At 56.2% G+C, this 14,478-nt stretch overlaps 1 protein-coding gene across 3 annotated transcripts; it reads right to left on the bottom strand.

The window, feature by feature from the left end:
- Positions 1-922: 922 nt before the first annotated feature.
- Positions 923-14,195, bottom strand: PTPN6 (protein tyrosine phosphatase non-receptor type 6). 3 transcript variants are annotated; one of them, XM_036909970.2, is made up of 16 exons: positions 13,900-14,195; positions 10,002-10,124; positions 9,599-9,793; positions 6,988-7,177; positions 6,715-6,831; positions 6,495-6,608; positions 6,244-6,340; positions 5,822-5,901; positions 5,523-5,672; positions 4,413-4,544; positions 4,154-4,308; positions 2,182-2,249; positions 1,945-2,096; positions 1,758-1,849; positions 1,271-1,381; positions 923-1,096 (listed from the first exon to the last, which is right to left on the bottom strand). In XM_036909970.2, the coding sequence occupies exons 1-16, from the start codon at positions 13,911-13,913 to the stop codon at positions 1,015-1,017; spliced, it is 1,872 nt and encodes a 623-aa protein (XP_036765865.1). In that variant the 5' UTR covers positions 13,914-14,195; the 3' UTR covers positions 923-1,014. The 3 variants fall into 3 exon arrangements, with proteins under 3 accessions (XP_036765865.1, XP_036765867.1, XP_036765866.1); XM_036909972.2 differs by having other exon boundaries at positions 1,241-1,381; positions 13,900-14,193; XM_036909971.2 differs by lacking the exon at positions 13,900-14,195 and adding an exon at positions 10,218-10,382.
- Between the last annotated feature and the right edge of the window lie 283 nt (positions 14,196-14,478).

The raw sequence follows: 14,478 nt of genomic DNA, 5'->3' as shown, positions 1-14,478 counted from the left end.
TTTGTTTGCAACCCTCTTAATATCCGTACATTTTGTTTGTGGACGGTTTCAAGATCTGTCTCCCCTACCAGTCTCCCGAGTCCCACAAGGACAGGGACTGACGTGCTCACCCAGCCCTGCTCAGTGCCTCTGTCACAGCGGACACCCGGCAGAGCGCATGCGCTCTGAGCCTCCCCTGCAGCAAGGAACCGGCTCTCCCAGGAGCCTCGGGCTTCCCTCCCCAGGGGAGGCATTTGAAAGCAAGATAAAGCCCTAATACAAAGTAGGAGAGTAGTCTACTCTGGACCTGGAGAATGGGAGAGGATCCAAAAATAGAAGCCTGGCTAGGAGCACATGGGCAGAGTGCCCCGGTGAAGGGAGGAGCAGGTGAGCGCTCAGGAGCTGAGACGGGAGCTGGAAGCCACATCAGCAGTGCTAGGCAGGTGCTTCGGCTTTTACTGAGCTGCTTAGCTCATGGATCTACAAGTCAGCACCAGGTATGACTGTGTACCCCTCGGGGTGACCCCAGCTGCATCTCCAGGACTGTAGGTTCTGGGGCTTCACTGCTCATTAGCCCTGAGATGTTGAGCAAGTTATTTAATCTATCTGTGCCTCAGGTTCCCACACTGCAAAACATGATGAGACAGGTTCCTAGACTGAATTAATACTCAGTCTTTTGCAGGGTACCTGACCCAGGGCAAGTGCATAATTACTGTGGCCAGTTATGATCGTGTATGTCCCTTAGCTCAGTGATCTTCACAACCACCCTGTTAGGATCACCCTCCACTTTCAAGGAAACGGAACGTGGCCCCAAAGGTTCCTAGTACATTAAGCAGGAACCAGATCCAGGTCCAACTGGGAAGGCCCAGCCTTCAAGCTCCCTGCCACCTTCCCATCACCTCTGCCCTCTCCCCAGGCACACAGAGTTAGAGACCCGCACACAGTGATCCTAGGGCTTTATTTACAAAAGTAGAAGGTCCTTGCTCAGCTATATACAGGGTCAAGGCCAGGGAGGTGCAGACACAGCCATTTAAATTACAGTGGAATGGGGGCGGGCTCCCTAGGTTTGGGCTGCAGGTCAGTCCACTGGAGGCCTCTGCAGGGATCGCAGCTGAGGCTGCAAAGAAGGGAGTGAGGGAGTGAGGGACTGGCTGGACCCTGGGGTCTCTGGGAAGGGCAGAGTGAGGCTGCAGCTGCCCTCCACCCACAGCCAGGGGACTTGGGGGGCAGGCAGGCAGGAGCTGGGAGCAGAGGGCCGTACCATGGCCACCTCAGGACCTGCCCAGCTCACTTCCTCTTGAGGGATCCCTTGCTCTTCTCCTTGTCCGCTGACCGCTGCTTCTTCACCTTTTCTTCCTTCTTGTTCTTACCATGCAGGTTCTCGTACAAGTCTTCCTTGTGTCTGCAGGCGGGCAGCAAGCACAGGCAGTTGGAGCAGGTCACAAGACAGTGCACAGTGCCCGGCACCTGCCACCCTAGGCTGCCCATCTCACAGGTGAGCCACCTGAGACCAGGAGAGTGAGGAGCCCTGGCCACTGTCATCACACTGGTGTGGGTGCTCCCTCGGGGCAGAGGCTCCCCTCAGGTGTTAGTAGACTTCAGAACTTAGCCCAGCCCCAGGGACCGGGCACTCGGGAAATCCTGTGACTACAAAGAGCAAGAACCAAGCTTGCACTTGAACCCGGGTCTCCCCCAGCAGTACTGTCCTCTCAGGAGAGGGTCAGGCAGGGGAGGAGAAAGGCGCAGATGCTGGGAGGTGGCAGGCAGAGGTCACTCACTTGGAGGAGGTGCGCGAGGCCTTGGCATGAGCATTCTTCATGGCTGGGGGGTAGGTGATGTTCCCGTACTCTGACTCCTGGCCTTTCTGGGACTGAGCAGAGGCATGGTGGGAGGGCAGTGGTCCCGGCAGGACCAGATGATGCCTACTGCCTCCTGCCAGCCCACCAGGCCCTGCTCTGCATGTACCTGCATGACCTCCAGCTTCTTCTTGGTGGTTTCAATAAACTGGGCAATGGCCACATAAATGAACTTGTACTGCGCCTCCGTCTGCACCATGCCCGAGCGCTGGGCGCGCACCATCTGGATCGTCTTCTGGATGTCGATGTCACAGTCCAGCCCTGGGCAGGCATGACAGTTGGACTGCAGGTCCAGAGAGGTGGTCCCAGGGGCCCCCCCGTCTCCCACCCCGCAGGCCCCCCTTACCCTTGGTGGAGATGCTCTCCATGAGCATGTCGATGACAATGATGGTGCCTGTGCGGCCAATGCCGGCGCTGGGGAGAGAAGGAGGCACCATCAAGGCCCAGCCCAAGCCTCCCCTTGGGGCAGCCCCCTACGCTCAGCTCTAGGATGGGACGCACAGGGAAACTGCCCAGGCTCCCTGGGCAGGCTAGCCAGGGACAGAAGTGTCCAGCTCTGCTCTCTGCTCATCACTTCAGCCAACGGATTTGCGGGGAAGGGCCTGGTTCTCAAGCGCAGGCTGCTGGCTGCCCCTGCTGCCACCATGGCTTTCTTGCCAACACCACAGTCCCCACCTCCTGCTATACCCTCGTTCCTAGCTTGGGCTGCTCCCCACCCCAGAAAATCCAGGACCCCGACCCACCACCATCCTGCCTGCTCCCCAGGCTCACTGGGCCTCCCTGGCCCTCTCCCCACCTCTCCAAAAACTTCATCTGGATCTTCTTTCTGCAGGGCTTCATTTCCCTTTTTATGCAGACCCCACTGTCAGGGAAAGGGCAGCCCTGAGACAGCTGGGTGGGGGGCGTGGGGTCAAGAGGAGCCATGTAGTAGTGTGTCCATGCTGCCCCTCCTGCCACCACCCTTGGGCAAACAGACCCCAGGAACCCTAGGACTGCACACAGACCCCAGTCCCCACCCTTGGCTGGGCCTGGCAGACTGGTGCCCTGAATGGTGCTGTCTAATTTCAAACCCAGATTGTCAAAAATACCCTCCCCGCACCCACTTCCTTCCTGTAATGTCTAAATAAAGGCCATGGGGATTTCAAGAAGTGTGTGTGGAAGGGGGCAGCAAAAGGGTCGTTCTTGCCGACGGGCCTGTCCCCGGAGGCCTAGCGGAGTCCCTGAGACAGCCTCCAGACCCAGCCCACCCGGCCCTGCCCCAGGACACACGGCCACTGGTGGGCAGGAGGAGGAATTCCAGGCCATCCCAGCCCAGGGGTCACAGGGAAGGGAAGGGAAAGGACAAAGCAGGTTCCCATTCCCTGTTCCCTGCCAGAGGTGATATTAAACCATTAACAGCCCCCATTTCTTGAGGGTTGACTGTATTAGACTATAGTATTAATGTCTCATTTATCCCTTAAGACAGACCTATGAGATCCTGATTTTATAGATAAGGAATCTGAGGCTGAGGGAAGTAAAGTAATTTGTCCAAGATCACACAGCCCATGAAATTAAAGAGCTGGTTTAAACTGGCAGCCTCTGTCCAGGAACCTGTGCCCACTGCCTCCCACCCACCCGGGCCAGGCCAGCTGAGTGGGCCCATCTGTGGGATTCTGCCCCTCAGGCCTGAAGGGACCCCTGCTCCTCCTTGCTGATGCCACCTCCCCAACTTAGCAGGAACGAACAGGGTCTCCTGATCATGGGCAAGGGTCTCCAGTGCAGCCAGTGATGCACATGCCCTTCCTGAAGACACCCATCCCTACCCAGCCCTGGGAGCCAACTTCGGGGACACTCACTGGGAAGGGAGAGGCACGGGCAGCGGTGAAGGAGCCTCAGCCCACTACAGGGCTACGGATGGAAAGAGAAGGGATGGGGAGCCATGCTGACCCTGGATGGAAGGTGTTGGATGCCAAGAAGACACACAGGCTGCATCTCCCTGAGAAAACAGGCCAGGACCCAGTCTCTCCCACTGACCAGCTGGTGAGTGGGCAAGTTGCTGGGCCTGTTTTCTCATCTGTGTTTGGCAGGGCTGAACGAGATGGTGCATCAGGGACATCTCTTAGGAAGCCACCCAGGGCACAGGATCTGACAGTGGAGCCGGTTCCAGTTAAGTCCACCCACGGGTCTGGAGCCGTCAGGGAACCCAGGGAGGGCCGGGGATAAGGAGGCACTGAACCAGTTAACATGTAAACTGCTTACAGTAGTGCCTGACAGGCCTTAGCCATGTTTCCTTTCTAGCAGCGTTTGTATTATTGCTACGTCACTATTGTCATTCTTACCTGCAATGCACGATGATGGGCCCCGCATGAGGCAGACTTTCCTGCCGCTGGTTGATCTGGTCCAGGAAGCTGAGGACACCCCCAGGCTCACTGGGGACTCCATGGTCAGGCCAGCTCAGGTACTGGTAGTGCCAGATCTCCCGAACCAGATCCCCCTGGGCCAAAGACAGAGGGTCAGTGCTCCTGCACCCACACATCACCCCTTTCCACCCAACCACAGAACAGTCCCAGGAGGGTCCCTGGGCATGGGGACCCTTACATTGTCCAGCGGGGAGACCTGTAAGGTGCGGAGTTTGTACTCAGCAGTGTCGTGTTCCCTGCAGTTGGTGACAGCATAGGGCCCATAAACGCGCTGAGAACCCACCTCTGGCCAGTACGGGACACACTTGTTCTGAAAAGGGAGGGTGGAGGTGGGGATGAGCACAGAGGCAGGGTGCAGGGCCCAGCGTGGGCCCAGTTCCGGGTCCAGAGTCCCTGGGGCTGGCCCAGTCGGCCTCTGTTGGATGAATGGATGAACTGGCCACATCAAAGACTTAGGCTCTGTTCTTGGGTCAGCCACCAACAGGTGGTGAGGCCTGACCAGCCACTTAACCTTACAGTTTCTTCAACAAATGTGGGCTGGCACACGCACTGTAGCTGAAGCTATGCAAACCAAGGCAGAGTTAGACGCAAACAGATGCATGCTGTACCCCTGGGCCTGCAGGAGCTCACAGAGAGGTGAGCCAGCAAGGGGAACACAGAGCTGCTCAGGGGCGCAGTGTCAGAGAGACTCATTCCCCCCAGAGGTTGTGGAGGAAATTAGAGACAGCTTCACAGAGGAGGGAGCCTGTGAGCTGGGTCTGCAGAAAGGAAGAGCCTACCAGGCAGAGTAGTGCAGACAGAGGAAGGCACTTGTCACAGAAAATGAGCTTATGTGGCCGTAAGTGTTACAGGGAAGCCACCAGGCCTTCGGTGCAGTCTTGCATGTGAATTTATCCTGAAAGCAACTTGGAGCCATGGCGGGTCATCAGGAGGGAGCAAGCTGGTGCCGAGTGTGCTTTGGCAGCCACCTTGCTGTAGGGACTAGGCGGGGGGTCTGAGGCAGAGGACTGGGGGTCTGTACTGGATGGGGACAGGGGAGGGAGGGATGCTCTAAGGAAGAAAGCCCATTTAAAACCCGGGTCTGGTGCTCAGAAGAGCCCCAGGCAGGAAGCCGGGAACTGGAGTCAGAGTGCACCTGAGACTGTCTCTGTGCCAACGAGGGTTGGACACCAGCCCTCTGAGGTACCTTCTGCTCTGGAGTCCAAAGTTTCTTTGGTTTAATGCTGGTGGACAGCAAGTTCTGGGGAGGGGGTGAGGGGATTGGGGGCAGAGTGGGACTCGGCCTTACCCGGCCTTTCTCCACCTCTCGGGTGGTCATGACGATGACTCGGGTATTCTCCTGCCATACCATCTGCCAAAAGTCATTGACTGTGGCCTCCAGGCAGCCCTGGCTGGCAATGTAGGTCTTAGTGTTCTCATCAGGGCTCAGCAGCTGGTTCTGAACACAAGTGCAGAGAGAGACAGGCCAGGCCCATGAGCCCCTGCCCCCGCCCCCCTCGCTCACCCAAGTCATCAGCCTTGCCCACATGTCCCCGGACCCAGTACACCCACGAGACAGGGCCTCCCCAGGCCGGCCTCTCCTCTGACCTTGACATAGTTAGCATTGATGTAGTCGGACCCAGGGATGTTGCTGTCACGTCCCTGCAGGATCACTCGGCTGTGGTCAACTGAGAATGGGCCGAGAGGAAACAGAAAGGGCCTGGGTCAGCCGGGAACTCACTACCCTGTGGGTCAGACCCTTCCTAAGCTCACAGGCCATTGTCCTCTCAGAAGCCCTGAGGCTTTCAGAGCTCTGTGTGTGGGCAGGGGTGGAGGCTGCAGAGGAAGGAAGGTGGATGGTGGGGTGCAGGTAGGCTCCCCTGGGAGGAGCAGGGGCTTTGGGGGAGAGGGAGACTCTGTTTTGTGGGCAGGGGGGTGGGCCCTCCTTGAACTGGGGTAAACCCTATGAGATGCGGGGTGCTGTCTGGGAACAGGGCGGGATGAAGGCTGCCCGGGGGCGGGGTGCTCACACGGGAGAATGTTCTTGTAACGGTTCTTGCTCTTGTTCTCTGGCCGCTGCCCTTCCAGCCGCTGGTGCAAGTTCTTCACCTCCTGCTTCTGCAGACTCTGAGGGATGAGAAAGGGAAATGGAACCCCGGCCCCAAGACGGGCAACCTAAGGCGGTGATGATGAGGGGGAGATCAGTATAAGAGGCAGGGAGACTGGGGACAGGGTCTGCCTAGGACCCCACACCCATTGCCGGGCTGACCCCATCACACACCTCAAACTCCTCCCAGAAGCCGGCCTTGGCTGTGTCCTCTGACTCTTGCTTCTTGTTCAATTCCAAAACCCGGTTCTCAATATCAGCCGCATTCACCCGAGTGGCATAGTATGGCTGGGGTTGGGGAGGGCGAGAAGTCAGAGACATGCAGGTCGCAGAAGCTCCCAGGTCTGAGGGGCTGCTGAGGGGAAGAAAGGAGGCAGCCAGGCCCACCCCTCACCTGCCGCAGGTAGACGAAAGCACCTGAGGCCTCCTCAATCCCTGTCTTCTTGAAATGCTCCACAAGGTCTGTGAGGCTGTCAAAGGTCTCCGAACCACCCACCGTGTAGCGTCCACCCTGAGAGGTGCCAAGTCAGACCACCCTGCAGGACCCAAGTCTCCCTCCCTGGGTCCCTGGCCTTGCACAAAGCCCAGGCTGCCCATCACCCACACCCACACCATGGGTACAGACAGGAGCCCCAGCAAGATGCCTCCCCCCTGGCCAGCACCTTACCTCACACATGACCTTGATATGTGTGACTCGGAGTGGGGAGCCCAGGCCGGCCTTGGGCTGGTCGCTGAGCACGGACAGCACAAAGTCCCCGGGCTGGCTGAGACTCTCACGCACGAGAAATGTCCACGGCTCACCCTTGGCCTGCAGCAGTGTCTCTGCCTGCCCTCCAGACATGTGACCATGGTACCACCTAGAGAAGGCAGCATGGGGGTGAGACCTGAGCCAGGGGCAGGCATGAGCAGGAGGTCACAGAGAGGGGCAAGAAACCGAGTGCCTACAAAGTGCCAGACACTTGTTGGAGATGCTTTCAAATGCACCACCATATTTAGGTCCGTTACTATCACAAAAATGCTGAGGAGTAGGTACCATCCCCATTTGACAGATGAGGAAACTGAGGCTGCATGATTGCATACTGGCCCAAGGCCCTTGCTAGTAAGAGGTAAGTTCTAACCAGACCCACTGCTCAAAGTTTAAGACAAAGGCAAAAGGCAGGCCACGTCCAGAATATTTGCAGAATATTTGGAGAAAACAAAGAAGGGTCTCCATGAAAGAGGGCTGGGCTGGGGGAAAGGGGACCAGGAATAATGCAGACAGAGGCCAAACCACAGAGAGCAATGGAGATGGGGCTAGGCAGTCACAAGGGGGGCCTGACAGGGAGGACTCCCCCAGGGCAGCAGTGAGGCAGGGGTAGGGAAACAGACAAGAATGGTTTGGGGGGCTCTGGGTGCCCAGGATGAAGGCACTGAAGGGAAGGCTGGGGCTCCGAGGGGCTCAGAGGGGCAGAAAGCAGAACTAGGACCTTTCCCCAAAGCACGCCCCCTTCCCAGGAGGAAACTGTAGCCCCACAATGCCCAACCCCACAGGAAACCACGTGATGGAAAAAACACAAAACTCCTTCTGGGGAGAGAGTGAGAAGTGAGGGTGTGAGGTTTCCTCAGCCCAGGGACCAGGGGAGGGGGCATTTTCCAACCGCAGGGATAGGGGAGGAGGAGGGGCCAGTCTGTCCCGCCCCATCTCACACCCCATCTCACTCCCGCCTGGCCTAGGAGCCCTCTGGGCCACCCCATCCCACCTATCAGTGACAGGCCAGGGGCAACGGGAAGGGGGCTAGCCCTCTTTCCCCAGGCCCCAGGATGAGGAAGTTTCCATGCAAATGTCAGGCTGACCACAGGCAGAGGGCCTGCCATTAAGGAGACAAATGTAAATTCCTGCAGAGGAGAAGGGGCAGTTACCAAGGCAGGGAGGCACAGACGGAGGTGTGGAGAATGAGCCTCCCACCCCCAGCAGCAGGAGTGAACCCAGGGTCCTGGCACTGGCAACCACAGGGCCTCACACGGTCAGCTTCCCCAGTCTGGATTCCCCTTATCCACAACCTACTGCTTTTCAATGGTCTCAGGCAACCGCTCCTCCAACAGGGCGGATCCTGGCTTGGGCAAAAAGGAAGAGAGGACAGGAAGAGTTGAAGAGGGTCTGGTGGCAAGACTCCCATGCATGTTGCAGGCGGGGCTTTAGGAAGAGGGCAAGAGGGAGCAGACGCCGAGACAGCGCAAGCAGGGCAGCCATGAGCCAAGCCACCTGTGCCTGGGCTTTACTCCTTGAAGAGCTGGCTTCAAAGGAAGTGGAGCAATGGCTTCGTGTTAACTGAAAGAGGTGTCTAGTGGTGGCCACACGGCCTTTACCTCAGCCTCTTCCAGTTCTAAGTTTTAATTAGTGAACAAAAATGATACAAGTTGGAAGGCATGTATGTGTCTCAGAAAGACTGAAAACTGACAGAATCAAGGTCCAGAATTTCAACTATCAGTATAAACAAGCAAATACAAGACAAGAGCAAGTTGGCCCCAGGAGCGTGGAAAAAAAAACCCTAGAGTTATTCAGCGGCCCCTCACCCTAACAGAAACTGTCACTGAGATGTACCTGCTAAAAGGAGTCACCATGTAATGCTAGGGGTTCAGGTTCCCCGACCCCGTGCCCATGCTTTAGGGAGACCACATGGGGAGTAGCTGGACCAGTTCTGGGGACATCTTTAGAGCCAAAGGGACAGGAGAGAAATGCCTTGAGTTACCTTATGCCCAGGTACCACCTGCCCCTTACACAGGACCACAGCACAGAGTTCTAGTTAGGAGACTGGTCAAGCTCTACCCAGCCCCAAAGGGCAGACCCATCGTCACTGGGCTGCTGAGATAAGGCTTTAAGGGTCCTCATAAACGTCAGTCGGTGCTCCTCCTCAATACTGTCCTTTTACTGTACAAACCTATGCTGACAGGTAATCATTATAGGAAGGCAGACCAGTTCCACAGAAGGAAGAACAGCTTTCTAGTAAAAGACCTGGCCTGCCATGAAACGTAGCCATGAGAAGGGGCCTCTGTTACTACTGATGGGGCCTGGGTTGCCAGCTGACAGAAACCCTGGAGAAGGGCAAGATGCCCTTCTCTTGCTTCTCAGGAGTTGATGGACAGGGGTGGGAGGTTAGTCCCCTGGATGCGGGCCCCAGGATCACATGAGGAAAGAAGTCCACAGAACCACGAGAAGGAGCAGCGGTGGAGAAGGCGCGGACAAGTTGGGGGAGCCAGCCTGCCCCTGCATCGGGTAGGTCAGATGAGAAGCGCCTCACCTCTCACTGGTGGGGTCAGAGCAGTTGAGAGGGTACTTGAGGTGGATGACGGTGCCATCGCGGTCCTGCAGGACGCCCTGCTGCTGTGTGTAGTACTCCACCAGCTCCGTGAGCGTTGCAAACTTCTCCCCTCCATACAGGTCATAGAAGTCCCCAGAGTTCTGGATCCGAATGTGGGTCACCTGATCCCCCACCCTGCAGGGCAGCAGGTGGTGAGGCCACTGGGGTAAGGGGAGAGGCAGGGACAGAGTGGGGGATGGGCCGCAGTCTTGCATGAGGGCCACACAGTGGGCTGGACACAGATGGACAGGGGCCATTCTGGGCTGGGGGCTGGGAGTTAGCACTGCCCAAAGGAAGCAGGAATGGGCTGCCAAGATACTGGGCCTGGCTGGAGCTCACCTACCTGACAGAGAGGGAGAAATCACCCTGGTTCTTGCGACTGGGCCGAGCCAGGAAGCTCCCGTGGACACCACGGCCCTTGAGCAGGGTCTCTGCGTCTAGCCCGCTGAGGTCTCGGTGAAACCACCTGGGAGGCGCAGTGGCAGGGGTGGCAGTGAGGGAAGGTCCCACAGGACCCTGGGCACCTTGCCTGCTGCCTACCTTGGGTCCCAGGCCTTACCTCACCATCCTGGGGGCTGCCCAAGAGGAAGGGGGTACAGGGAACGAGGTGGTGCTGGTGAGTCCGGGCAGCTGGGCGGGCGGATAACTCTGGGGCTGAGCCTCAAACGCGGAGCTCAGCGCCCAGGCCGCCTCACCACTGGCAGTCCTGGTTCTGGGGCTGCCACTCCACTGGCCTGGGGCAGCCAGCAGGGCGGGGACAGGAAGGGGCGCGGCCGACCCCTTGGGGGAACTCACTTGTACTTCTCGTTTTAGAGCAGAGTGAACAGAAGCAGAGCAGGGTGGCCATGGGGGTGGGGATGGGGCCCACTTCCCACATGACTGCCATCAAAGGCTTCAGGAGCATGGCACTCCGCAAATGTGAGAACACACGAAATAAGGACACGAGTGTGCCTTGAACTCTCCAGGTGAAGATCATGTCTCATGCACAGAACCCACAGTCACATGCCATCTCTTCCTCCTCACCAGCTGCTATCACACAACCTTCCCCAGTGTTAATGGTGACAGTGACAACTATCATTTAATGGAGTCTTACTGTGTGCCAGGCACTGTGCTGTCACATCCTTTATCTGCCTTCTATGATTTATGCCTCACAATAGCCCTGCAAAGCAGGTGCCATCTTTATCCCCATTTTACAGAAAAGGAACCTGAGGCTCAGGGCATGAAGGGAACTTGCCAAAGGTCACCAGGCGGCAAGTGGCAGTACTGGGATGCAGACCCAGATGGTCGGGTTCCAAAGTCAGTGACTTTAGCTACTATATGGCAGTCCTCTGGGCTTCAAAGAACAGAGGTCAGATGACTGGGGCCTGTCTCCTGGGGGCTGGGGCTTGGGGCCGAGGTGGACCTTGAGAGGTCCTGGACACTACAAGCCTATGATGCTAATTATGTGTGTAATTCCAAGTACAAACACAAACACCACCAAACCAAAACAGGAGTAAGAGAACCCAACAAAGGATATATATATACCAGAAATTCGTATTGGTGGCTTCCCCTAGGCTGGGAGGCTGGGAGGCTGGACGAGAGGGCCGTAGGGACATTTACTTCCCTCTCACGCCTTTCTGAATGTTGTAGCATGGGCAAGTCCTGGGAATGCTCTACACCTTGATCAGGGGGTGTGTACAAATGGGATGTTCATCAAGCCGTATGCTCAATACTCAGGCAAGCTATGTTTGCTGCATCTCAGTCAAAAATAGGGAAAAATAAATCACAAAGTGTTAAAACTCAACGGAAGTCTATTTTCCCTATGATGACTACTTTACCATTTTTGAAACATCAAACATCAATTTTTACCCCAAAGAAGGGCTTCTTTTTCTCCCTCTTTCTGGCACCCTGGGGGAACTTACTTGGTCTGTCTATTGCAGGGCCTAACACTGACCACCCCTTCAGTCTTGGACAACCGCATTGAAAGACCATGAACCGCCCCCCTCTCCCACAGCAAGGGGCAGACAGTGTCTAAAGTTGGCTCTATCTCAGCGGGTCCACTGCTGGCCTGGCCCACCTCTGTATGTTCAAACCTTAACACAATGCCTCTCACAGAGTAGGTGTCCAATAAGCAAGTTCCTCCGTGCCCAGGCATATATACGGTCACCAGCCCAGCTTCAGATCCTGCACATACGTACCTTGCTTATCATGTACAGATGAGTACATATGCACACACAGCTATGTGCACCTCATCATCCATGTCCATCTGTACACAGACACCCACTCAGGGACAGATCATCTTGATCACACATGATGCTGCAAACCTGTGCTCAGCACTGAACACTGGCTGCGCCCTGGCCACAGGACACTCTCCTTCCAGGGTTCAAACCCACTTGGTGGGAAGACACTACCTAAGCATCCAGAAACTCCATGGAAGAAGGAATTGCTCTGAAGGGTGTCAAGCCAGCAGACAGATGACACTAAGATGTGTGGTCTCTGCTGTCCCCTGGCAGGAAAACAAATGCTAGCCACTTCCCTTATTCTGGCATAAACGCTCAGTTTGTAGCATATTTGCACAGACACAACCTTGTTTGGGCCTCAGACATCCCTGAGGTAGGAATTATTTTCCCCATTTTTTAAAGGGAGGAAAACAGGCTCAAGGAAACAGAGGGCTACAAAAGCAAGTGTCTAAAAATTCAGAAGTGCAGGTTGTTCACTTGGGAAGCAGGGAGATAAAGGTAGAGATGAGATCAATGATGATGCAGAAAGACAGGTAGTCTAGAAGAGAAGACAAGATGAAATAACCTCTAGAAAGTTACTGAACTTCCCTGAGCCTCAGTATCTCCACCTAATAAATGGGCTTAACAATATTTCCCAAACACTGGTATGAAAAGCTGATATGTAGTAGGGTTTGGGTGCCAACAGCTTTTACAATGCATTATTAATCCACAAGCCAACCCTATTTAGTAGGTCATCTCAGCCCAATTTTGAAACAAAAACCAAGGTTCAGAGAAGTTATGCAATTTGCCCAAGGTCACAAGCTTGTGTGTGGGAAGCTGGACAAATCAAGGCCATCTGAGCCACAGCCTATTGTCCTTTCTACAACATCCACCACACTGCTGGAGAAGGCTTGGGGTTGGGGGCACGGGCACAGCCCACAAAGGGAGCCCAAGGGAAGTACCTGCAAAGGCACTGAGGTGCCAGGCACAGGGTGCACTCAAGCAGTGCTGGGGTGAACAGAGCCGTGAGGCTGGAGCAAAGTGGCTCTGAGAGGCTGAGACCCGTTGCAGAGAGGAGGCCGAGAAGCACCAAGGAAGGATTCTGCACTGGGAGAGGCCTTGCCCAGCCACCTGGGAGGAAAATGACCACAGCGGGAGGGCGGAAGGGATCAAGGATCAAGACTCAATAAGAACTTGCAGGTGTGCGCATGAGAAGCAGGAACCTGTAGGGCTTAGGTGGTAGGCCCACAGATTCACCAACACCCTATACCCTGTCTTAAGCACACTGAACTTGCAATCTATTCCCTCGGCAGAGCCTTTGCACTCTCCATCCCTCTGCCCAGGGGCTCTGGACTCTTCATCACCCTGGTGTCAGCTCAGGCGTCCTGCCTCAGGAAAGCTTTCCCTGTTCCCTCCAACTAGTGATGCCATCAGCACTCCACGCCCTCACTGGCACATGAAGCCATTTCACTTTCTGCTTAACACTTCTAAGAATCTGAAATCTACTTGCTGGATCCTCTGAGTAGTCTGTGGCCTCACCGGCATGAAGTTGCATGAGAGCAGAGACCCTGTCTGTCTTGTTCACTACAGTATTGCCAGCACCTTAAAAATTAAAAAGTACCTGGCATATAAGACACTCAACAGCTATCTGTTGAATGAGTGATGCAGGGGAGGGGAAATAAAGGGAAACTGCAAGGCCTATGTTAGGAAGGTGAGGGTTGTAGGAGCTTTCCCAGGTTAGCCTTCAGACATGCTATTTCAGCTGATGTGTGCTATCCAGTGGGCAGATCCTAAGCAGAGGGCAGAAACAGGGACCAGAGGGTGGAGGGAGAAATGCAATGGTAAGAATAAATACACATTGGGGGTAAAGTGCTAGAGAAGAGCGGTGCAGGCAGAGGGACATGACCTGGCCTGGGGTTCCTTGCATCTTGGGAGACAGGAAGCAGAGCGAGTGGCAGACCACCGTGTGTTCACACACCTGTCAGGAGTGAGTGTGAACCCCGCCCCTCCTTCCCAAACTAACAGGTGGAGCAGGGGACTTACCCACTGGACAGCATCTCCCCAGAGGGGTGGGGAAGTCACAGGCAGAGGGCCACAAGGGGCAGGGCGGAGCCAGGACGCAGCTGTGCAGTGGCCCAAACCAGGTGAGGAAGAACGCTCCAAAGAACGCAGCCACTTCCTCCTCAGTGAGGCCCTCCAAGCCAATGGCACCACAGAGACAAAAGCCCCTGGACTAATGGTCCCCAGAAAAGGACAGGTGGGGAGAGGCTGGCCTCAGACCGCTCACAGCAGCCTGCTTCAAGCTCCAGCCACACTCGGTAGTCCAGGACCTGCCTGCCTGTCCAGGGCCTCTTTCCCTCGGGAGGGGAGGAGCCACCTGGAGCTCCAGCTGACAGAGCAGTGGGAGAGCGGGTGGGGGCAAAGACCAGGAAGTAACCCTGGCCAAGGGAACACCAACCAATGGGGGAACCTCTCTGGGCACAGAGGCCAAGGGGCCTCAGGAAACCCCGCTCCTCAGAGGAGGTGCTGAGGAGCTGCCTGCGCAGGCCCACCCACCCAGGGGGCTGTGGAGCCAGCCCATCCTCCTCCTGCCCTGGAGCAGGGCTGGCTAAGCAGGAGCAC

This window comes from Manis pentadactyla, chromosome 14, assembly GCF_030020395.1.
Source record: "Manis pentadactyla isolate mManPen7 chromosome 14, mManPen7.hap1, whole genome shotgun sequence".
In the NCBI taxonomy this organism is placed as follows: Eukaryota; Metazoa; Chordata; class Mammalia; order Pholidota; family Manidae; genus Manis; species Manis pentadactyla.
This window is presented reverse-complemented; position numbering and strand designations above follow the sequence as displayed.

Excerpts from the sequence above, each read along its gene's own strand:
- PTPN6 (XM_036909970.2), bottom strand. Across the intron at positions 7,178-9,598 it reads TCTGACCCCACCAGTGAGAG|GTGGTACCATGGTCACATGT; the intron begins GTGAGGCGCTTC and ends TGCCTTCTCTAG. Across the intron at positions 6,341-6,494 it reads GCTTCTGGGAGGAGTTTGAG|AGTCTGCAGAAGCAGGAGGT; the intron begins GTGTGTGATGGG and ends CTCATCCCTCAG.